Here is a 23323-nt window from a genome sequence, read left to right on the forward strand (position 1 = left end):
GTCCATGGTTCCAGAAAGTCTGTTGGGTCACTCAGTCCCTGTGCCCTTTCTTCTGACCCCTTGGTTCCTTGGACCTCTGGTTGGTGATACAGTTTCTGTCTGTTCTCACACCTGACAGCAGAGGGCCCAGAGAGTGAGCCACCTCTCCTTGGAGGACGGGGAGTTTGTGCCAGTGGTTTGCATGGAGTGCTTAAGCTCTGACTTCACGGCAGGATAGCATAACATGTGGATACCCTTAGGGAATAAAAACACTGAGCTACCACCTGGTCGCTCCACTAAAGCCATGCTGCTTCCTGCCATGGAAGCTGCCTCAGAACTGAGCAGTGAATACACACGTAGGAAACTGGGCCAGGGATTTTATGAAACCCAAATCCCCCTAATATGGCAGCTCAGTGGACAAAGTGAGTGTCAACATCTGCCTGGTATGCTGTGGGTAAGGATTTGGAGCCTGGCTGATCTGAGTTCAAAGCCTGCCTCTACCACTTACTGACTGTATTATCCTAGACATGTTGCTCAGTTTAGCAGAGCCTTGGTTTTCTGGTCCATAAAATGGGGACATCAGTACCTTGTTCATAAGATTTTCATCAGGATAAAGTAAAATATTACATGTAAAACCCTTCAGCATAGAGTCAGTGCTCAGGAAGTTACAACAGCCCTGAAAGAGGCGAGACCACCCTTGGGTTTCTTTTCATCTTAGTGCTGCATGCTCTGTGCTGCTGGCACCTCTCTGGGTTTCCATTCTTATGTGCTTAGTCTGGTCTTCAAACCATGTTCATCTGAGAACTGTCTTCTACAAGAACAGGCACTGGATCTGAGTGGGGCGTGCCCCAACCCAGGCACTGGGCTCACCTTCTAGGATTAAAATCACAGCGGTGCTTAGGAAAAGAGTTCTGTGATATCTCAGAGAGCCTGGATTGCTTTGTTCCCATGCTGATGGTGAAAGTTTCCTGAGTAGACTCTTTACAGACCTTTCCTTGGGCTCCTGCCTCCTCAGACCCCCATATGCTGATTCCAGTTTTTTCCTGTGAAATGAACCTGATGAATCTGATCCACTCACTTCTCCTGAAAACACATCCTACTAGTCTCTCACCTCGTTTACTTACTCAGCCAAAAGACTCTGGATGCGTGCATGCCATCTGGTAACCTTTGCAGTCTGGTAACCTTTGCTCAGGTTGGAGGACCAGCCACAGGGAAGGTTGTGACCCTGTCTGTATTCCCTGAGTTTCTCTCCCCTTCATATTCTCCTGGTGTCCAGGAAGCCCCTGTTCTCCCCAGCAAACACCCTCTCCCTGTCCCTGGGAACTGACAGCTGCAGGGTCTGAATCTGTTGTCACATGTGCTCTGGGCTTCCCGGTAGACTTGTCATTGAGCATCCCTTGGAGGCGACTCCAGCTCCGCTTTGTTCTGTTCCTCCTCTCTGCCTGGGACCACGGATGGAGAGAAGTCTTCTCCCCAGCCATGGCCTCAGAAACTATGTTCACTTATTTTCCACATTGCGCAGAGCCCTCATGAAGACTGCTTTTTGTCCTGTGGGTTACTAGGGAGAGATCTCTGTAGATACCGCCTGTATCACAAGAACACAAAGCAGCCTTAGAATGGGCTCACCCAGGAGGACTGGGCTCTTCGTGTCATCAGGGAGAACTTTGCAAAGACAGCTGTGGAAGACAGAGTGCTCTTGGGGCCATCTAAGAGCGGAGTACCCCCTGGCCCCATTTGGAGAATGGGGGGGGGGCTCAGGCTCTACCCCGGAGAAGTGCCTGGTGCTGCCCATAACATCTCCTCCCTGCCCGCAGGCATAGGGAAGGCTCCTCCTTTCCGTTCACCTCCATAGGAGAGCAGCTTGGCAGCCCAGTAGTCTAAGCACAGGTCACCCGCAGAGGCCACACTCAGAGTCACAGTCCCCTTAGAGGACGAGGAGGTTGGCCGACCAGCCTGAGACATCACCGAGGCTGTTCTCATACTGTTCCTGTTTTTCCCCTCTTCCTTTATTGAAAAGCCACCTCCTCGGGGGGGGGGGGGTGTGTGTGTGTGTGTGTGTGTGTGTGTGTGTGTGTGTGTGTGTGTGTGTGTGTGTGTGTGTGTCTGCGCGTGCAAGTGCATGCATGTAAACTAGAGGCTTTATATTCTTTTTTAAAAAAATATGTCTTTATTGATTTCAGAGAGAAGGGAGAGGGAGAGAGAGATGGAAACATCAGTGATGAGAGAGTCATTGATCGGCTGCCTCCTGTACACCCCGCACTGGGGGCTAAGCCCACAACCTGGGCATGTGCCCTGAGTGGGAATCAAACCACGATCTTCTGGATCATCGATTGATGCTCAATTGCTGAGCCACACCCAGCTGGGCTAAACTAGAGGCCTTAAACTGAAGGATCTCCTTTGCAAAAGCCAGTCCTTTACCACCAGAGGCAAAGAGAGGGCATGCTGCATGGGTCCTCTCCATGGAATTTGTCATAAGGTGATGAAGGTGCTTCAGAAACAGTGGTCTGGCCCCTCTGTGTGCACTGTTAGTGTGAAAATGAGGCCTTGTGGCTGGACTCCTCGTATTGCTTTTCTTTTCTGAAGATACCTAGACCTTCCTGGTAAGAAGGTGTTAGCCACCTGGGGTTTGTATATGGAGTGGGAGTCTTCAGGGCTGGTCTAAGTCCTGTTTTTGTTCAGATAAAACACAGAACTTTCAGGGCCCATAGGCCAAATCCCCCAGTCAGGACCTCTAGGTATTTATTTTGGTTTTGCCAGTAACATATCTTACCCATGATTTCTTAACATCCCAACCTCCTGGCTTCACTTTATCTTTTCTAATTAAAAAAAAAAAATGTGAGGAGACTTAAAGAGTCTGTGAAGTATAGAGCTCTCAGAATCTTTCTGGAAAGGGGGCAAGACGAGGCTTTCCTAGTACATTGAGAAAGATTGCTGTTTTCTTAGGAAGATTCATTGGAACTCCTGGTCACTGCCCTGGAGGTTTTCCATCTACAAACACACACACATTTTTTGTAATTGCTGGCACCAGTTGGGGAATTTTTTAGAAAATTTACAGTGGTTATATAAGATGAAATTTAGTTAACCACCAAAGGAAAAATAGTAGAAACCTCCTAAATGAAGCAGATAGAAAATAGTATTTTTCTTATTATGAGGATTGGCCTGAGCTGGGGGTTGGAAGGCCTCCAGTAGCGGCCTGCCAGATTTAAAAAAAAGCAAAACACATTTAGTAAAGGCTAGACTAGTTCAACTGGTTTGCCCAGTGCTCTAGAGAAATGCGAAGACCAGTAACCTGTGCTCTCAGGGCAGGCACTAACCCCTGCTGGAGGGGCAGAGAGGGTGCCAAACCCCAGAGCACTGAACGTTACATCCTTCGCTCTCCTCTTCCAGGGAGGCTCCGAACCCAGGACTCCTAGGAGATAGGAAGGAGCTGGAGGGACCCATTTCTGTGGGTAAATGTGGTCAGCTCGAATGGGACTTTTAATTTCTCTCCCTTTCCAACATCTGTGTGTGGTCCCGAGACTAGGGGAACTCTCCCTCTAGAATATGCCCTCAAATTTGGACCAACAAATTGTTCAGCGAGCAGAGTTAGCCTCGAGATGGGGGACCTGATTTTGTAATGAACAAAAGAGAGTTGTATATGGGTGGAGGGAAGACAGATGACTGACTGCCATTGAAAGTATAGGACACCCTGTTTCCAGGACCAGCCAGGGGTTCTTGGCCCTGGAAAATTCTGGTGTATGGCAAGTTCCTTTGCCAGTGGTATTAGGAGAGCTTAGTGGTTATCAGAGCAGCTTCAGAAAGATTCTCCTCAGCTTGCTTGCCTTATTTATTTATTTATTTATTTATTTATTTAAAATATGTTTTTCTTGATTTTAGAGAGGAAGGGAGAGAGAGGGAGAAACATCGATGTGAAAGAGAAACAATCAGTTGCCTCCTGCTCACCCCCTAGTGGGGATCGAGCCTGCAACCTGGGTATGTGCCCTGACCAGAATCGAACCAGCAACCTTCCGGTGCACAGGATGATGCTGAACCAACCGAGCCACACAGGCCAGGGCTCTCTTCAGCTTTCTTTGGGTGGGCAGAACCCATGCCCTGCTTCTTCAGGGTCCTGACTGCCCTCCCCTCCTATCTGCCAAAGGTCATTGTCCCCAACTTCAGGGTTCTTGAAATGCTGGTGTCACACATGGTTTAGAGGAGAGGGAATCTGGTTCCCCTAAAAGCAGGAATGCCTGCTGCTAGTTTACCCCTAGCTGAGCCAGTAAACCTGAGTAAGTGGTGCTTATTTAGCCTGTGTCTCTTCTGAAACCCTGTATTTGGGATGGAAATGCCTTTTTTTGGGTCTGGGGGAGCCAGTTCCTGGCCGAGGGTTTTCTTAGCTCAGTGAGGCACTGCCAGGAGCTGTTGTTAGATGCTATAGCAGCTGCTGATTGGCAGGTCAGGCTGCTGGGTAAATGAGGAGTGTGTGGAAGGGAAGGAGGCCGAAGGAGGTGACTGAGTGGGGTCACTGCGGGGAGCCTCTGTAAATCAAGCCCTCTGGCCTGAGCTTTAGTGGCTCACTCCTCTGGGCTATCATCATTGCAGACCACCTCTCCAAAACAATTGGATCCTACCTCACAGTCCTGAGGTGTTGGGGTGGGGATGCTTGTAGGGGAACTCTCTCTGCTAAAAGTCTCCCCTTTGCCCAGAGATTCCTCAGGAATGGAGCTGACAAGTCTTGGCGTTGGTGGCACTTCCCCTTCCTGTCTCCCCAGGAGACTGGCCAGCAGTTCTGTGGGTGCTGAGAGGCTGCAAGACCAGGCTGTTCCACACCTAGACTAGAAATGAGGCCAGGGGGTGGAGCCTGTGTCTCTGCATCATTTGCAGGGGGGTTCTCCCTTTGGCTTCCACCTCCTTTCCCACCAGGACCTTGCCTGCCATCAGGCACAAGTGGAAACGTATTATGCACAGTCCCATACTCAGCTGCTCTCTGTGAACTGCAGAACATCAGCCTTCCCTCTGCTGCTAGCAGAAATGTATCCAGAGCTGTTTGGGCTTCCCCACCCCCTCCTTGCCACCAGCAGTTCTGGGGGTCTTGTTTTGGCTCTAGAGAACTTTGCCTACCACTGTGCTTTGTTCCTGGTCTTATTGGAGGGACAGGCATTGACACCATTTTCACCACCCCCAGCCTGGCCAAACACACTTTCAGACTCCCCGTTGAGCAGTGACATTGGCCTTGCACAGGATATCAGGGTGCTTGGAAGGGACTTGGGAGGCAGTAAGAGAAAGGTAGAAAGCACAGCTTTGTTCCTGTGTTCTCATCAACCAGCATTGGTTGAACCCCCTCCTCTGGGGACCTGGGGATACCAAGGGGTATTTGAGTTCATCTGCAACTTGTGCCAGGCCTAGTGTTCTTGGCTTTGTGCTGTGAAGTCCTCCCACAGTGGGCAGCAGGCTCCCATCTGAGAGTGTGGAAGTCTTGTAGGAACCAGTAGATAGCCAAGCTTCAGCTTCAGTCATTTCCTCTTCCCTGCGAGGCTCCCAGAGACATCTAGGGGCTGCTGATTTCCAGGGCCTCAGGGATTGGGACAGGAAGCTTTACTCAGCCCACTTGGGCATGTTCCTCCCTTCTCCATAGTACCGAGGAGAAGCTGCTCCCTGGGTACTGTGCTGGGTGTGAGCACTGCTTGCTTCCCCACACAGTCAAGTTCCAAACTCCATCCCAGGAGCCCTCAGGCAGCCTTTGGATTTACAGACAGAGAAAATGGCCACAGATTGTCTGGTGGCCAAGAAGCTGAGAGTGACTTTTCTCCCAGCTCATGTACACAGGAACTGACGTATTGAGTTGGTTTTATCTTGGGTTTTTTTCCTTGGGCTTCCTGGTAAGAGGCTTTGAGTCACCCTAGCCTTCTAGGCCATGAAGAATCCTCATTTTATGGGTCCCAGATGTTTCTCTTTCCACCCAAGTAATCAAAGGGCACAGAGAAATAGCAGTGGAGGAGGGTACCAATTAGAGGGTCCCAGGCCTGCACGACCATTCATGAGCCCTCTGACTTAGGCAAGATGTCTGACTTCTGGCTTCAGTATCTTTGTTAACTGAGAGCAATACCATGTGCCCTGCCTAGCTCCTAAGATTGTGAGGCTCAGATGAACACACACACACACATGAAATCGAAATCTCAGTACATATCATGGAGTGTTCACGAACAATTAAAATCTTAGCAGTGGAGAAGTGATCCTGTTTTAAGCTCTCCTTTTTTTCACGCTTATAAACCTACTTGAGGTTTTTCTCCTGTGGCTTTGAGAACTTCTGGGTAACCTTTGCTTATTTCACCTCTTTCACTGTCCTTTCAGGTATTAAGGTTGACCTAGATTCCTATTCCGCCTTCTTTGGATTATAGCCTAAACTTTCTCCCCACACAGTCTCTTTATGTCACATCTACAACCTGTCACCCACACTTCTTCTATCACTTGTATGGAGCATTGTCCCGTACACCAAGAGGTGATGGGTTCGATCCCTGGTTGGGGTGGGTATGGGAGGCAACCGATCTCTGTTTCTGTCTCACATCAGTGTGTGTTATTTTCTCTCTCCCTCTCTCTAAGATCAACTAAGAACAAACAAACAAACAAAAAACCACCCAGATGTAGACTTGACCGGGCTCCTAGAAATTCCCATTAACATGCCTTCCCATGCCTGTCCTCCTCTTGGGTTCCCTCTCTTAATGACAAGTGTCCGCCATTTTCCTTGCTTCCCTTGTGAGCGCACCGTTCCTCCCTTCCTGCCCCCATTGCTAGTGCAGGCCTTGAGTTCACCCCCTCTGTATTGCTGTGTTGGCCTCCAGAATGGGCTCCCTATCTGGGTTCTTTCAGTCACTCCTCCAGTAGTTTCTGGACACCAGATGTGATCAGAGTTGGTCTCCAGGGCTTCTCAGTGAACCAGATAAAACCCATGTACCACAGCAGGACACAAGTTTGGTCTCACTCCCCTCCACCCCTGCCATGGCCCCAGGAGCTTGCACCTGCCATAGCAAACCTGCAGTTCCCAGGTGCGCCAATATTGTTCCCTTTGCCTGGACTATCCTTCCCTGAACAGTCCCTACTCCAACCAATTAGGTATTTTTTCATACTTCTCATACCTGGGCTTAGGTGCATCATAAGACTTCCTAGAAATTTCTGTTCTGTTCATTTCCATTTTCTTGTTCGTTCTCTCCTGCTAGACTATGATCTTGTTGCATCCTGAGTTCGTGGCTTATTCACTGAATCACCAGTGCCCAGAATGTCCTAGAAATTGAGTAAAGGACTGCTGACTTGGCTGTGGTGCTCTTCCCGCTCTGCTCAGCTTTTCTGGTCATGGCTTTGTTGGGGCCCATGGTGCGCAGGGGCTTCCTTCTATTCATTCTTTTTTGTGTGGGGGTGGGAGGCTTTTTTCTTTTTTAAAAAATTGAATTTTACAATTTAGTAGCATTTAGAACATTCACAGTGTTGTACAGCCACCATATCTATCTAATTATAAACATTTTCATCACCCCAAAAGAAAACCCTTCTCATGATTCTACTTATATGTGATATTTAAGATAGTCAACCTCATAGAACCAGGGAATGAATGGAATGATGGTGGCCAGAACCTGAGGGGAGAGGGAAATGGGAGTTGCTACTCAATGGGTATAAAGTTTCAGTTATGCAAGATGAGTAAGTTCATTGTACCTGTTGTTAAGACTACTGTACACTTAAAATTTTGTTAGGAAGGTAGATCTCATGTTAAGTGTTCTTACCATGAAAAAGAAAAAAAGAAAACCCCTTACTATTAAACAGTCACTCCCCTATTTCCTCCTGCCCTTGATCCCTGATCTACTTTTTGTCTCTATGAATTTGCCTATTCTGGACATTTCATGTAATGGAATCATATAATAGGTGACTTTTTGTGTCAGGCTTCTTTCACTTAGCATAATATTTTTGAGTCATCCACAGTGTAGCATGCCTTGGTTCTTCATTCCTTTTCATGGCTGAGTAATATTCCACTGCATGGATATATCACATTTTGTTTGTTCATTAGTTGGTGGGCATTTGTTTCCACCTTTTGGCTCTGGTGAATAGTGCTGCTATGGATGTGCATGTACAAGTATTTGTGAAAGTACCTATTTTTTCCGTTCATTTTTGCCTCATATTACTATACTGCTCTAGTCATCCCCATCTTTTTTCAAACCAGAATCAGTACACTTGGTCTATGTGTATGTTTAGGGGAAAAGCCTATTTAGGGAAATAGTTTGCCCCATTCTGCTTCTGCTACACATCTATCCCTCTCCAAGCCTCCTAACCCTAACCCTGGACCACTTATTTGGTGATTAATTTCATTTTGTCTTCACATAATTAACATGTGATATGCATGTCTTATCTCTGCAGAGAGGGCCTTCAGGTCCAGGTTCATTTTGGGCTTCTGTGTCCCCCACAGTTCCTTGTACACGTTTGGTGACCCAAGCTGTCCCAACCTGTTCTAGATCCATGCCTGCTTTGTGCCACCTGCCTGCTGGTGACTGACCCTCTCTCACTCTTCCGTTTCCCTTTGCAGATGACGTGCTGACTAAAGACGCTGGTGAGTGTGTGATCTGCCTGGAGGAGCTGCTTCAGGGGGACACGATAGCCAGGCTGCCCTGCCTGTGCATTTATCACAAAAGGTACGAGAGGACAACAGGGCCAACTCAGCCACATATCAGATCCCAGAGGGCTCCTTCCTCTGCTACAGGCAGGGGAGAGAAGGGCATCACTAGCCATTCTATTCCCTTTGGTTACCAGAGAATATCCCCCCCCCCCCCCCCCCCCCCCCCCGCAGGGCAATGTGAATGAGGTTGAGGCAGAGGCCAGCTGAGTACAGGGCCAATCACATTGCCAGAGGTTTTGCTCTGGGTTGACAGCCTGCCTGGATGGTGGGGGACAATGGGAACACCTGTGGAGCTCCACAGGTTGGAGGTGCTTAGGATCCCACAGAGCCAAAGATTCCCTTCTTTGGAAGGTTGATTCTTTATCCATTCCCCCAAGCCTTTTGTTCCTCTGTGGCCCCTCTGCTCCATGGAGTGAGGCCCCTCATCTGTGCGAGAGAGGCAGCATGGAGGGGTGTGCTTACTGCCCCTCCATCCACCCCTTCTCCCCAGAGGGCCAAGCAGTCAGGAATAGCCACTACCTTTGGGGCCATGGTGCTGAAAGCTGCTATAATTAGCAGGGCTGAGATTGGTCCTCAGGCTCCAGCATGAGCCTCATTCTTGTTTCCAACTGGAAAGAAGACACCTCCCTACCCAAGACAGGAGAACGCTCTGTGCTGCCTGGGGCCACCACCTGCTCTTGGCTCCTTGAGCCTCAGAGCTTCTTCCTGACACATGGGCTTTTCCAAAGCCTGACTCACAGGGCCACTGGCCACAGGGCAATCGTGGTGCCCGGGGCACAGATGTGGCTGATGCAGAGTAGGCTCAAGGTTGGCCTGGAGGAGGGGGTCTTGGTCCAGGCCCTGTACAGAATGCTCCAGTTTCCTGGCCAGGAACCAACCAGAACCAGAAGAAGGAAATCTTTGGCTCTGGGGAGAATTATACAAATTACCTGTCTGGATTCTGTCTTTGAAAATACCCAGATGTTGGTTTACAAATCAGAAAGCTCTCCTGGGGCAATCTCTGTTCCCTCTTTGATTCAGACAGTCCTTTCTGTGAACACTGGAGACCAGGGTTTCACTGTCAGCCTCCTGTCTCGTTCTCCTTAGCAGTGTCACTAAGGCAGAGGGCTGTCCTTCTCTGGGAAGGGCTAAATGTTGGCAACTAACCACAGCCAACCCAACCAGGTAGGTTGGGGTCTCCTGAGAAGACACCCCCTCGGGAGGGAGCGTCAAAGCTGCTCCTTTGACCCAGGGGAGAGCTCTTTGAGAGCTCAGAGTAATGGCCAGCCTTCTGTGTCTTGGTTCCCACTTCCTGTCCTTCAAGCCTGAGGGAAAGCTGGCTAGCTGCCCTGCACTCTACCCCTACTCATAGTAGCTGTTGCCACCGTCCTAGGCTCCATGCAAGTACGGTCTTAATCCTTCTCAAGGCCACATACCACCCTTCCAGCATCCAGATCCACCCCAGTCCTGTACGCACCATGCCAGGTTGGCCACCCAGGCTGAACCAAGATCAGTTTTGGTGTTCTGCCTCCTCCTTGCTTCAGAAAGTGGGTATCTGGGGACACACTTGTTTTCCCCTGGGGTCCTCGCAGAAGAGATTTAGGAAACCCCTGCTCAGAAACCTGACCCTTGGAGTGAGCCCCCTAAGGAGCAGCCTGGTCAGCGGTAACATGTCTCCCCTTGCCGCCTCCTGCCTCAGCTGCATAGACTCGTGGTTTGAAGTGAACAGATCTTGTCCAGAACACCCTGCGGACTGACCCTGCTGGGCTCTCTTGCTGACTCCTCTCAAAGGTGAGCGGTGGTTGGGGGTGCTCTGGGCTCAAGGCTTGGGATCAGGTCACTCTGGGGCCTGTCGGTGGGAGCTGAGTTGCCTTTACACACCCCCAGGAGGGGAGCAGAGGGAGAAGGGAGCACCTTATCAGTTAGTAGTGGTGTGGGGGGTGAGGGGTTGTTCTGGGAAGGCTAAAAAGATGCAAACTTGCATGGTTTTGAAGAAAAACATGCTCAGTACAGTTGATTCTTTGGGGAAAGACCAGTTTATTCCAGACTTTTAGAGTGAATCTCCCTGAAGAAGGTTCAGGAAGAGCCCCTTGGAATGTGCCAGGTGGGAGGAGCCGTACAAGCTCAGGACCCTGGGCTTGCACCTGCCTTGTGCTTGCTGAGCAGCTAGGGCAGGTCCTCACTCCTCATCCCCATGTGGACGTCACACTTATTAAACTAGACAGCCTGTGGGGTGGCCCATTGTCTCCTGCAATACTCAGCAGCAATCATTCCACTGCTGGGCCTCCCTGCCTCAGGCCACCTCCCTCACACCTGCTGCTGGATGGAGCTGAGACCCCCCCAGGCCAGATCCAGCCGCCCACCCCACAGCACAGGTCCTTGGTTCCACAGCAGGCCAGCCAACTGTCTTCCTCCCCAAAATGTGCTCACACATCCCTCAATAGAACCTTCGGCCTGACCTCTCCATTTCTTCCCCAGGGCACCCTGCCTTACTGCTGACCATCCTCTCCTGTCCCCCATCTTACCTGTCCCTTCCAAGTTCTGGGCTCGCACTTCCTTTTTCCTGGGAAACAGACAAAACCCCTAGGGAAACCAAAACCCTGACTCCACCTCCTCTCACATCCAAAGGTTTTGGGGTCTCTGTTCTCTCTCTCTCGTTTTTTTGTTTTTTTCTGTTCTTGTTAGGTTTGTTTTATTTATTCCAAGTAAACTTCCAAAACAGCTGATGATGGCAGACAAATCAGGGACATTTGCTCTTTTTACCTTCACCTCAAGAACTGAGGACATGGGGAGAAGAAACAGTGAGGGTGAGAGTGAGGCAGAGGGAGTGGAGCCTGGCGCTGGAGTGAGTCCAAATTCCCGGCATGATGTTTGCCTTCTCGGGCCCGAACTGGAACCACAGGCGCCCAGCTGGGCCTCAGCCGGATACGTGTGGCTAGCTACAGCCCGACAGGAGCACGACTTACGTATTGTGGTCCACACAGGGACAGCCAGCCCTGTTCCTGAGAGGAGGCTTCGGACACTGGGGCAGAGCTGAGCTGGGGACACCAGTGGGAACAGGGCACCCCCTCCGCACTGACTTCCAGAGAATGGTTCTCCCTTTCTCCCTGAGGACACCAAATTGGATGAGCCACGAGTTTGAGAGAAGAAAGAATCAACCGCCCTCCTTTCCCTCACCCCTCATCCCAGGAGGGAAAGGGCATTTTCTTTTTCACCTTTGAAAGGCATTGTGGGTCTGTCTCTAAAGTGTTTACAAAAAAAAAAAAAAATCATAAAAAAAAGTCTAGTGTCGACTGGTGTTTTCGCCCGTGATGTTTACAGATTGCTGTCTGCTGCCCAGCTAGAACCCACTCAGTGACAGAAACGAACAGAGCCAGGTTCGTGTTCTGATGGCGTGGGAGCACAGTCCTCCTATGCCCGGCGCCCCATCAGTTCGGCCCTCTCCATCACCAACCACTCTGCCTTGGTTTTCTTTGTCCATTTTCCTGGCTTAGTTTTGCACTTTTCTCCCCTTGGGACCCTGAGATCTTGACTTTATTGCCAAAACCAACAACCCATGGAAGATCTTCTTCCCCTCCATTCCCAATTCGTCTCCCTCCTTCCCTCCTGGTTCTGGTCAGTTCAGAGGATTTAACAATCACAAGTGTCCTGCAAAAATGCCTGAACATTCTTCTTAGACCCTTGTGGATTTTTTTCCAGGAAACTTAAACAAAAGACTTATTAAAGGAATATGTACAGCTACCCGTTTTCAGGCACTCTGTTTGAGAACATTTTAGCCATCGATGTTCACACATGGCATCAGCCCATGCAAGATAGGTTTCTGTATTTATATATTAAAATACAAAAAAATAAAACCCTTATAAAATGTTTTAAAAAATGTTCAAAGTTGGGGGAAAGCTTTCTTCATTAGTCAAGATGTTTTGATATGGTATTAAAATAATGTCTAATAAAAGATGCATTGTGTGACTTTATTTTAATGGTGCTGTAACACAGTCAGGAAATAAGCGTTGTACACCCTGTCTCTCACTCCCCCTACGTCCTTAGCCTTCCTTCAAGGTACTACTTGGGACTGCAAGTGTGATGGGGTTCTCAGAGCGGTCATGCCTGGGTAGAGGGAGCATGGCAGGTCAGACCCCAGACCTACAGGTCCACTAACCCTCTCAAGCATCATGGAATCAATCTGCCATCACCTTTGGAGCGGTTGTGACAAAACTCTTCTGCAAGATCTGCAGGGACAAAGATCTCGCAGCCACTGGAAGCTGCAAGGATGTGGAGTCTTTCAGGTGCTGGCCCAGCGCTCCGCCCCCTGCTCCTCACCCTATGTCCTGCCTGCCTGTTGCTCAGTCCATATCTCAGTGCTGACTCATGGGCATGCTTCATTGAGGCCCAGAGACAGGCCCTGTTTGAGGCTAAGCCAGCTCAGAGCCACTCAGGGTTCACAAGAGTTGGCACGACTCAGGCTGGGCGGGAAGCTCAGGGCAGTGGGTAGCACTGCACACCTGACCTCTTTCCCTGTGCCAGACAGGCTCCCAGAGCAGCATACCAGAGCCTCCTGTAGAGCCTGCGAAGGACAGCTCTGGAGGGAGATGACTCCACACCTTCTCTGCCCTTCTAAGGCCTCAGTGTGCTGTCCCTCTTGGGCTCCAACCCCGCCAGGCCCTGGCTCTGTAGCCGCCTTCTGTCAGACGCTTCCTGAAGCACCTACTCTGCAAGGGTGTTGCAAGCCCGTGGGCACACGTGAGCTAAGGTAGAGGCACACTCAGTATGTTCAGAGAAATACTTGAAGAGTATGTGGGTCAGCCTGGGCCTTGGAGTCAGACCATCCTGAAGCAGAGACCCCAGGACCAGCGATCACCATGGTAGCCAGAACGTGGGCTCGAAATTATCTGCATGTGGCTCCACTTGGCAGAATGATTTTGGGGAAGTGACTTCATTTGTCTAAACTTCAGTTTTCTCGCATGTGGAGTGGGGCAAAGTCATGCAACTCAAAGGTCACCATGAAGGTCAGAGTCTGCCCAGAAGCCCCTGGCACATGCATAGCAGGCTCTCTCGTAGCTTCATCACTGCAAAGAGCATTGTTCTATTCACAGCACCGCCTGCTCTGCCTGGCAACTGTGTCTCCCTGTTCTATATTTAATTCCTCCAGCAAAGCTGGCCTTGAAGGAGATCTCCTTGCCTGACCCCTGGGCCTGCAGGCAGAGGACTGTATGCCCACCTCAGTTGTTTAGGCCTGGTGGCCTTGGCAGCATCCTGGGTGAGCTGAGTGGTCATGAGCCAGGTGGGGTAGGGCTGGAACCCACACCAGGTGCTATTCCAGGCTCCTGGAACTGATGCTAACCCCCCTCCCAACTCCCAGCAACTTTCACTCCCACCTGGCACACTTCAGCCCTCTGCTGACTACTGTGTCCTTTGAATTCAGACCTGGATTGCCAGCTCCTGGGTGGGGGTAGGACGGGTGTCTGGGCTTCCCAGGTGGAACCTGGTATCTGTCATCTTTCATCCAGACAAGCTCTCAGAGGGGAGGGGATGGGCAGGAGCTGGGAAGTATGTTCCACTTACTCTGGGGGACTGTCTGGACAGGAGTACCTCCCAAGTATAAAATCGTCTAGTAGCATTTAATGTTGTTGAGGTTTTTAGGAGAATGTCTTTATTCTTAGGAGACAGGTAGTGAATTATGTAGGTGAGTGATGTTAAGAAATACGCAAATTCCAAATGGGTTTCTCCAAAATACAGCAAATAAGACAAAAATATTCGGCTTTGAATCTTCAGTGACTGATATGTCAGTGAACAGTACACTTGTTCTTTCAACTCTTCTGTATGTTTGGAATTTTTCCTAATAAAAAATTGTGGGGAAATAGCTATTTGCTGAGCACCTACTAGTTGCCAGGCAGTGGGAGGCATATTAGAGACAAGCCCTGTCCTGTAGGGGAGAAACCTGCTCCTACTGAACGCGCCCTGGGAGGTGGGGTCTAGTGAGCCATCCCTCTGTGGAATTCATGAGGCTGACCTGTATGGGGTGGTTTGGGGAGGGAGCCAATGAGACTTGCCCCACACCGCCCCTTGGCACAGCTACTGCTCCCATCCAAGGCAGCCAGGGGACAGAAAAGTCAAAGAGGAGCAAAGTCCAGGCTCAACCCAGTGTTAACACAGAGGAAGGGTTCCTGGAACCAAGGAGTCACAGACAGCCGCCTCTGCCCAGGGCCTGAACAGCTGAGGGGAAGAGGTAAGGGGGGTTGAGGGGTGAAGGCAGGGAAGGAACTCTGATGGCTTGAGAGAGAGCGTGAAGTGAGGAGGAGGGTGCCCCTATGTGGCTGGCCAAGCCTGTTTCCTAAGGAGCCAGGGGATGAGGGAGTTGGGCCCATACAATAGGCTCCTGGGACCTTCAGGGGGGAGGAGAGTTTAGACATTGGCTTCCAGGATGCCAGGCCCCTCCCCAACCCTCAGAAGTGGGGGGCTGAGGCTGTAGGCCCTGACTGAGGGGAAAGCTGGGCACCACTGCCCCCAACAGATGCTGTGGTGTCTGGGTTTATGGTGGCAGGAGCCCTCTCGTGGGCTTAGGGGGAACAACTGTCAGGTTGTAGCTCTGGCCTGGGATCCCTGGTAGACAGATTCCGACTTTGAGGGCAAATGAACTGTGAGTTATAATCGTACCTTGGAGAGGTGTGGTGTGAGGAGAATAACTTCACTTCCATTTCCAATGATTGGTAGCAGCTGCTTAAAGAACGTTCAGAATGTTCTAAGGCCCAGTTGGGGCTCAGTCTGTCATAAGTGATGTTGGCCATGGGCAAGTCGTCAGCCCTGGGGTTCCTACCAGCAGAGCAGTTGGGATAGGGTTCCTGAAAGTGACCTTCATCTATAGCCTAAGCACCATCCCCTCCCCAGGCTGCAATAAGTCAGACAGGTCTGGAACGAGGGATGGAGGTATCACTGGCCAAATGACCTGGGGGTGGTGGGCAGAAGGCCATTCACAGGTACTGCGGGCTCATCTCCAGGCAGCCGCAAATGGGGTTCAGGTTTATTTGGGGGCCCCAAGGAGAGCTATCAAGGTCCCTTCCCACACCAAGAAAGGAGACCCATGGAGTAGGAATAAGGGTTCCAAGTTCCTCAGGCTTTGTCCCAGGCTCCCAGCAATGGGGATGCCTAAATGGAAAGGAGTTACCTTAGTCTTTGGGGTGACCCACACCTCTCCCAGCCAGGACAGGATATGTAAGAGAGCAGAGAGGAAGCAGCTTCATCAGGAATGAACCTGAGCCATTTACTAGACCAAAGGCTCCAAGGGACAGCAAGAGGGCCAGGGAGGAGCCAGGCCTTCAGGCTTCTCTCCCCTCCTCTGGCCTTATCTGGGACTCCAGATAAGAGGCAAAGGCTGAGCTATTCTGTGGCAGAAGAAAGAGTCCAGACAGGATGTTCTATTGTCTGAGGGCTTCTGGGCCAAGTGCTTGGAGCCCCTCACAGCACCTTCCCTGGGTTCATGAGGCCTTTGGGATCCAGTGTGGCCTTGAGCTGCCGCATGGTCTCTATGCCCACATTACCCACTTCCTCCTGCAGCAGCTGCCGCTTGCCCAGCCCAATGCCATGTTCCCCAGTGCACGTCCCATGGAGTGCCAGTGCCCGCCTGGGAAGCAGTGAAGAGACCATCAGTGGGGTGCTCTTCCTGCTCCCTTCAGTCTCCCCGCCTCCCTGGCCCGCCTTTGCTCATACCTGCCCAGCTGTTGTGCAAAGGCGTGAACCCTGCGGCGCTCCTCAGCGTCCTCTGGGTCTACCACCAGGATGCAGTGGAAGTTGCCATCTCCCACGTGTCCAACAATGGCTCCTGGGGGCCCAGAGGACTGAGCTGCTGCCCCCAGCCTAGCCTTCCACCCTCTCCTCCCCTACCCCAGCAGTGGGCAGGCAGAACCTGTGAGCCCTGAGGCCTTCAGGTCCTCCTTGGTCTGCACCAGGATCTCCGGCAGCCGAGAGATGGGCACACAAACGTCAGTAGCATAGCCCTGGGACAGGAAGCGGGCCTATGAGGTTCTCCCCTCACCCCCTGCCTGCCTGGAGCTAAGGGGTCACTATAGTCAAGGTCTGAGGGGGCTTTGCCTCTCACACGTAAACTTGCCTCTCTCCCCTAGGTCTCAGTTTCCCCCGCACAAGGTGATGGCTGGGGTGTGTTCTCCAGGCACTGCCAGTAGAGGCTTCCACAGCTCTCTCCTTGCTCCCCACCCTTGATGGTGTCACCCCCTCCTGCACCCCCTGCCCTATGCCCACTGCCTGGCTTAATGCATAGGCTTCCTCCTGAGGGTTTAGCAGACTGTTTTTCCTCTAGAGAGTGAGAAGCAGCTAGGTGGGGGCAGTCCTACCTGCTGTGGGCCTCAGTCTGCTGCTCTGGACACCAGGGTAGTGGGCTGAGCCATGGGTCCCACTTCCCCCCAGCCCCACTCACCTTGCAGCCCGGCCACAGGGCCAGGGCTGCGTACCAGGCATTGTGCCGAGCAGCCCAGAGCTGGTTGCGCTCCTCAGCCTCCTTGGCCCAGGAGAAGTGGAAGGCTCCATTGTACCGGGTGATCTCCTCTGCAGGGGGTGGGGGAGTTGACACCGGGCCCTACTCTGGGCAGCCCATGCCCCCCTGCCCCACAGCACCCAGCATACCTGCCTGCTGCAGCTGCTCTTCCAGCACTTGCTTGGAGCCATGGAACTCGAGGAAGAGCGTGGGTGCCACGGAGCAGTTCATTTTACTGTACCTGTTGCAGGCGTCTATCATGACCTCATCCAGGAACTCTGGGACCAAGGAGAGGGCAGGTGAGGTGAGGGCTGGTCTTCAAAGGGGGCCTCTTCTAGGGAGCCTACCTGGACCACCCAGTTCCCAGCTCACCAATGCGGGCCACGGGCACTGCAGCCTGGAGGATGTGTACAGTGCTATCCACAGCTGCCTGGACACTGGGGAACGCACAGGTGGCGACCACCGTGGCCTCAGGGACAGGATGCAGGCGCAGGGTGGCGGCTGTGATGAGGCCCAGTGTCCCCTCAGAGCCCACAAAGAGCCCTGTGAGGTTGTAGCCAGCTGCGCTCTTCCTGGGCCCCAGAGACACACAAGGTAAGTGCCCAGGCCACGTGACAATGAATTTCTAGTCAGAAGCCTGGAGCTAGAAGCTGGGGCACTGTCCCCCAGGCCCCTGTGAGGTGGGATGCTGAGCCTGAGGTTTGGGCTGCCCCCTCCACCCAGACCACCCAGGTGTTCCCTGGCACAGACCCTGTTGGCCTCATGCAAGAGAACAAACCCCAGTACCATCAGCTTTGTCCCATGTGACAGTTTCAGAAGCCTGGCCCGCCTATGGAGGAGGCCCCAATCTCTGCGGGTAGAGGGTGCTCACCGGAAATGACGGCCCTTGCCCGCAGTGTGAAGCAGCTCCCCACCAGGCAGCACTACTTCCAGATTCAGCACATTGTCCCGAATGGTGCCATAGCGCACAGCATTTGTGCCTGAGGCCCCAGTGGCTGCCATGCCACAGAGAGAGGCGTCTGCACCTGGGTCTGGAGAGCAGAGGGCAGGCAGAAGGAAACCTGGGGCAGGCCCTCAGGGGTAGAGGGGTCCCCTCAAGCCCCAGAAACCCCTGCCTCCAGGGAGCCCTCAGGGCCTCAGGGAAGGGCCTCGAGTCCCAGCCTACCCACAGGAAACCAGAGGCCACTGTCCCGTAGGTGGGTGTTGAGCGCTCTGTGGGTAACACCGGGCTCCACCACCACAGAGAAGTCTTCTCGATTCAGCTCCAGGATTCGGTCCATGTGGGTCAGATTGATGCAGACACCACCCTGGCAGGAGGGGAGACAAGGGGCCAGCTGACCTAGTTTTTCTGCCAGGCCACAGCCCCCAAGACTCCACTTTGAAGCTGACCTCCCAGCAGCGAGACCAGAGCCTCAGAATGGCAGGTAAGAAGGATTGGACCTGAGCAACCAAGATGTGTATGGTAGAGGGGGTACCACAAATGTGACAAGTGTGATGGGACCAGAGCCTGGCCTGGGAGGGGCCACCATACCTGCACAGCACAGACTCCACCTTCAAGCCCAGTGCCTGTGCCAAAGGGGATGATGGGCACGCCTTGGCTGTAGCACAGGGCAGCCAGCTGGCTGACCTGCTCTACATTCTGGGGCCATACCACGGCGTCCGGAGGTTGGCACCTAGAATCAGACCCTCAGCAGTTTAGGGGGGCATGGGACTCTCTGGTCCTGCTCACCTTTCCAGGATCCCCAAGGTATTACAGGGCATGGGGCTGAGGTATGGAGGAAAGGATGCCAGAGTACCCCAAAACAGATAGGTGGGGAAGAAGCCAGCCCAGAACCCTCACTTCTGGCCAGGAGCTCTGACAGAGGAGGAGACCCCCCCCCCCCCAGACACCTGTGCATCGACTCATCGTGCCCATATTGTTGTAGGACTGCAGCAGCAGTAGACACATGGGGGCTGCCCACAACTGCCTTCAGAGTCTCCACAAAGTCCTTGCTGAGTTTGCCCTGCAGGGAAGAAACAGGTTGCCAGGGTCACTCAAGACACCCGGGGCCACAGGCCTGCCCCTGTGACAGGTGTGAGGGGTGGGGGCTGGAGTGGGAGGTGCTGCCAGCATCTCTGGCCTTCTCTGCCCCACTCCCCACTGATACCGCCTCCAAGGCCCAGGCCTTGCCAGTGGGCCTACCAGAAGCAGACCCACTCTGCAGGTATGCCCCCTTCCAAACAGAACCACAGGGGTCCATGTTTCACTTCAGAAAAACTGCCACTGGATAAAAATAAGAACCAGATTCACTCTACAGAAAGGGGCATCAAAAAGGTTCCATCACATAGCCAGGCCTGCCTTAGTGACTTGGAAAGGTTACTCATCTCTGCCCCTTCTCTGAGGCCAGCCAGGCACTGCTCTAAGCACACCAGGGACACAGAGCTGGATAGAGGAAAGACAGGAAGAAAAAACTCCGTTGCCCACCAGTTACAGTGCTCCCACCACCCCCTCTGCCTCTCCTGGGGGCTTGTAGGGGTCTTGGACCCCTTCTGGGGATGTCTTCCCATTTTACAGAGAATGGAAGCCAGCAAGTCAAGGACAGAGCCTGGCCTAGAACCCAAGTCCTTGCCTCCCAGGAACTCTTTCAAAAGATATGTGAACATTCGGGTGCAGCCCACAAAACTTTCATTTGGCACCTCTGAACCCCATTCATGACAGCTGTGGGAGCCTTGGCCGTCTCACTCAACACCCACACTTTACACAAGGTGAGCCCATTGATCCTCTGCTCAAGGTCAACTGGTGCTGGGGCGGCAGAGCCTGGTGGGAACTTGGCATGGGGGGGAGCCCACCCTCCAGGGGGCTTCGTCTGCCTACCTGCCTTACCCTGGAGCAGTAGCCCCTCCAGGGAAACAGCCTCCAGGTCGCAGTAGCCCGCAGCAGACTGGCCATAGCTGGGCAGTGACTAGAGAATCATGGGCACTTAAGCTGGGTAGCTACACCCAGCCCATTGGCTGTGCTCAGGGTAGAGCCTGCTTAAGGTGGCACTCCTTAAGGTGGCCCTGCCAGACCTTGCTGAGCCAGGTATGTCTGCCAGGATCAGTACTTTAAAAGGAGAGCTGAGGCCCTGGCCTATGTGGCTCAGTGGTTAGAGTGTTGGCCAGCGCACAGAAGGGTCACAGGCTCAATTTCCAGTCAAGGGCACGTACCTGGGTTGCAGGTTCGATCCCAGGCCCAGGTAGGGGCTCGTGCGGGAGACCGCCAATCAATGTGTCTCACATGGATGTTTCTCTCTCTCTCTCTCTCTCTCTTTCTCTCTCTCTCTCCGTCCCTCCCTCCCTTCCACTCTCTAAAAAGCAATGGAAAAAATATATCCTCAGGTGAGGATTTAAAAAAAAGGAGAGGTGAGACTTACCTAATACAAAGGAAAGCAAAATAGCAGGGCTTCCTGTTGTTCTTCAAACAAAGGCAGACTCCTTGCCATGGCCTTAAAGGTCCTGCCAGTTCCTGCTTACCTCTCCATCTATCCCACTTCCTTCCGGTCTCCTCTTTGGTCTCCAAGCTCCAGCTTCATTTTCCCTTCCTGTATACCCCTAGCTCCAGCAAGGCTCAGAGCCTTGGCCATACTATTGTCTTTCTCACCCTGCAAGTCTCAGCTCCAGCATCAGAGAGTAGGTGAAATCAAGGTTGTGAAGAGGAAAAGTGCAGGGGATGAAATGGAGTAGGGCAGTGAGGCAATCCTGGAAGCCTCCCTGGAAGAGGAAAGCTAAGGATGAGTGGCAGTTCACCAGATAAGTGAAGGAAAAGACTGTTGCATCCCTTTCATCTCCACCCTCCCACTGGGGAGATCCTGGACCATCTTGGAGTGATATTGCTTCTGCTCTTGAAGGTATTTCCAGCTCAGTTTTCCTCCCACAGCAAATTTAAAGGAGCATGTTGCTAGCATTATTGAGATAAAGCTCTTCCTAGCTTTGTTTTTCTTCCTAATCGAATCAGGAATACAAGCATCTACTTAGGCCCTTCTCCCCAACCATCTTCAAATGAGTTCACATTTCTATTCTCAATGTGTTGCTTAACTGGCGTGTTTCAAAAAATGCCTTTTTCATTGTTGGTTAGTTAAGATCACAATCCAGTGAAAGCCCACAAAATGCATTTGTTTAATGTGCCTCATAAATCTTTTTCAATCTGCAACAGTTTCCCTCTCGCCTTTTTTCCCCCATGCCATTTATTTGTTAAAGAAACTGGGTCACTTGTTCTGTAGAATTTTCCACATTCCATTTTTGGATGATTGCATCCTTGTGGTATTGTTTCATATATTTCTCTAATCTTGTATTTCTTATAAACTGTTAGACCTAGATGTGGTGCTGTCCAATACAATTTTCTGTGCTGATGGAAATCTTCTATATCTGTGCTTCCCAATATGGTAGCCGCTCGCCGCGGGTAGCTAATGATATTGAAGCTATCTATGGCCCAGCCGGTGTGGCTCAGTGGTTGAGCATTGACCTATGAACCAGGAGGTCTCAGTTCGATTCCGGGTCAGGGTATATGCCCAGGTTGTAGGCTCGATCCCCAGTAGGGGGCATGCAAGAAGCAGCTGATCTATGACTCTCTTGTCATTGATGTGTGTGTGTGTCTCTCTCTCCCTCTCCCTTCTTCTCTCTGAAATCAATAAAAACATTTTTATTCTATGGTTGGGGAAGAGATGCCAGGTAGAGTGTGTAGCAAATCCTAAAAGAATCACCATGTAGATCCCTAATATTCTGGAGCTGGGCCATGAGATCTGCAACAGAGAGCTGTTATACGCTATTCAAGATACTGCCCCTGGCCTACTACTAGGTCCTGGTTAAGATGGTGAATGTGACCCCAAGACCTCAAGTGACCATGTAGCCAAAGCTGGCCATGATGAGCTATATCCTATCAGACCTACCAAGTAGTAAAGTCAGGTAGGTCCAAAACAATCTATTATAGTTGAAAGGGGAACAAACAAAATGGGCCACAGGCAGAACCAGAGGGCAAAGTAAGCCACTTGATTAGGCGGCCCAGACGCCCATGTCACCCACCGTTGCTTGGCCAGTACTTCTCCCTCAGCTCATGCCTACAGCTTGATTCATGAATGAGTTGGCTCAATATGAGGATATAAGCTGAAAATGGACCGATGCTGCACTATAGCCCTACTTAGGGGTAACCTTGAAATCCTCCCAATTGGCAGAGCTCCAGGTCATACACCTGATCATCCCCTTTTGTAGAAAGAAAAATGGTCCAACAGAAGAAAATATATGGGCCCATGGGCAATGGTGAGTGGCTTGGCTGGTTGGTCAGGGGCCTATGAGGGGAAAGATGAGAAAATTAGGGTCAAGGAGGTTTGGGAAGAGGCATGTCGTTGGAGCTATAGGAGTAGGTACAAAGTGAGATCTTTATATCACATTAATACCCACCAGAGAGCATCTACCATGCAAGAGACTAAATGAAGTAGAAAGCGGGATTCGGCCAGTTGTCATTGGCCAAGCTCTGTCAACACCCACCTCAATGCTGGCATAGTAATAGTAGCCATAGAGGCTAATAATGGGCCCACCAGCATGGGTACCCACTCACTGAGGCTGATCAAGCTATTGCCACTACTGTGGGTCTACCCTACTGTAACACTGAATCCCCAACATGGTACCATTCCTGAGGAAGACCAGCCTGGAAGACCAGCTTGTCACCTGGTAACAAGTTGATTACATTCTGAAATAATACAACGCATATTATGACTATAGGTCTGCCCCTCCTGCCTGCATGGCCTCAGCCATCCCCTCTGTCTGAAGGCTCACAGTGTTTGATCCACCAACACAGGATAGCACATAACATCACTTCAGGCCAAGTGACTCACTTTTTAACAAAGGGGTGTAGTGGTGGGTTTCACTCCCGACCATGGGATTCACTAATCCTAACGTCTACCTCACCATCCAGAGCCATCCACCTCACGGAACAATAGAAGGAATGGCCTTTGGAAGGCGCAGCAAAGGCACCAGCTTAGAGATGCATCTCGTCGCTGCAGTGCCAGAAGAGGAAAACTTTTTTTATATGAATAACAGATAAAGGGTGAGTATCCATATTATTTTTAACTTTCTATTTTGAAATGATTTTATACTTACAGAAAAATTGCAAAAATAGTAGAGAGGATTCCTATATACTTTTCACTTAATTTGAACTAATGTTGATGTTGTAGATAACAGTAATATCAAAACTAAGAACTAGCCAGGTACCTTATTCGGTTGGAGCATTGTCCCGATAC

General features: G+C 51.4%; 2 protein-coding genes across 13 annotated transcripts in view; one reads left to right on the forward strand and one right to left on the reverse strand.

The window, feature by feature from the left end:
• Positions 1-12136, forward strand: part of ZNRF1 (zinc and ring finger 1) — an 87390-nt gene extending 75254 nt beyond the window's left edge. Inside the window, exons 3-5 of one of the 3 annotated variants that reach the window (XM_081118179.1) lie at positions 8522-8627; positions 10290-10381; positions 11276-12136. In XM_081118179.1, the coding sequence (XP_080974305.1) occupies positions 8522-8627; positions 10290-10347 (164 nt within the window). In that variant the 3' untranslated portion in view covers positions 10348-10381; positions 11276-12136. Of the gene's footprint in view, positions 1-8521; positions 8628-10289; positions 10382-11068 lie in introns of all 3 variants that reach the window. The other 2 variants (XM_081118178.1, XM_081118180.1) reach the window with 2 other exon arrangements.
• LDHD (lactate dehydrogenase D) lies at positions 10614-20082 on the reverse strand. 10 transcript variants are annotated; one of them, XM_081118168.1, is made up of 12 exons: positions 19927-20048; positions 18963-19075; positions 18604-18745; positions 18238-18379; positions 17944-18103; positions 17445-17644; positions 17222-17350; positions 17016-17143; positions 16488-16578; positions 16292-16403; positions 15242-15397; positions 10614-11697 (listed from the first exon to the last, which is right to left on the reverse strand). In XM_081118168.1, the coding sequence occupies exons 1-12, from the start codon at positions 19999-20001 to the stop codon at positions 11553-11555; spliced, it is 1593 nt and encodes a 530-aa protein (XP_080974294.1). In that variant the 5' UTR covers positions 20002-20048; the 3' UTR covers positions 10614-11552. The 10 variants fall into 10 exon arrangements, with proteins under 10 accessions (XP_080974294.1, XP_080974302.1, XP_080974299.1 ...); XM_081118173.1 differs by lacking the exon at positions 10614-11697 and adding an exon at positions 12546-12849 and having other exon boundaries at positions 19936-20048; XM_081118172.1 differs by lacking the exon at positions 10614-11697 and adding an exon at positions 12546-12849.
• Positions 20083-23323: the final 3241 nt, after the last annotated feature.

The sequence above is a fragment of the Miniopterus schreibersii genome, assembly GCF_964146895.1.
Source record: "Miniopterus schreibersii genome assembly, chromosome: 18".
Classification (NCBI taxonomy): domain Eukaryota; kingdom Metazoa; phylum Chordata; class Mammalia; order Chiroptera; family Miniopteridae; genus Miniopterus; species Miniopterus schreibersii.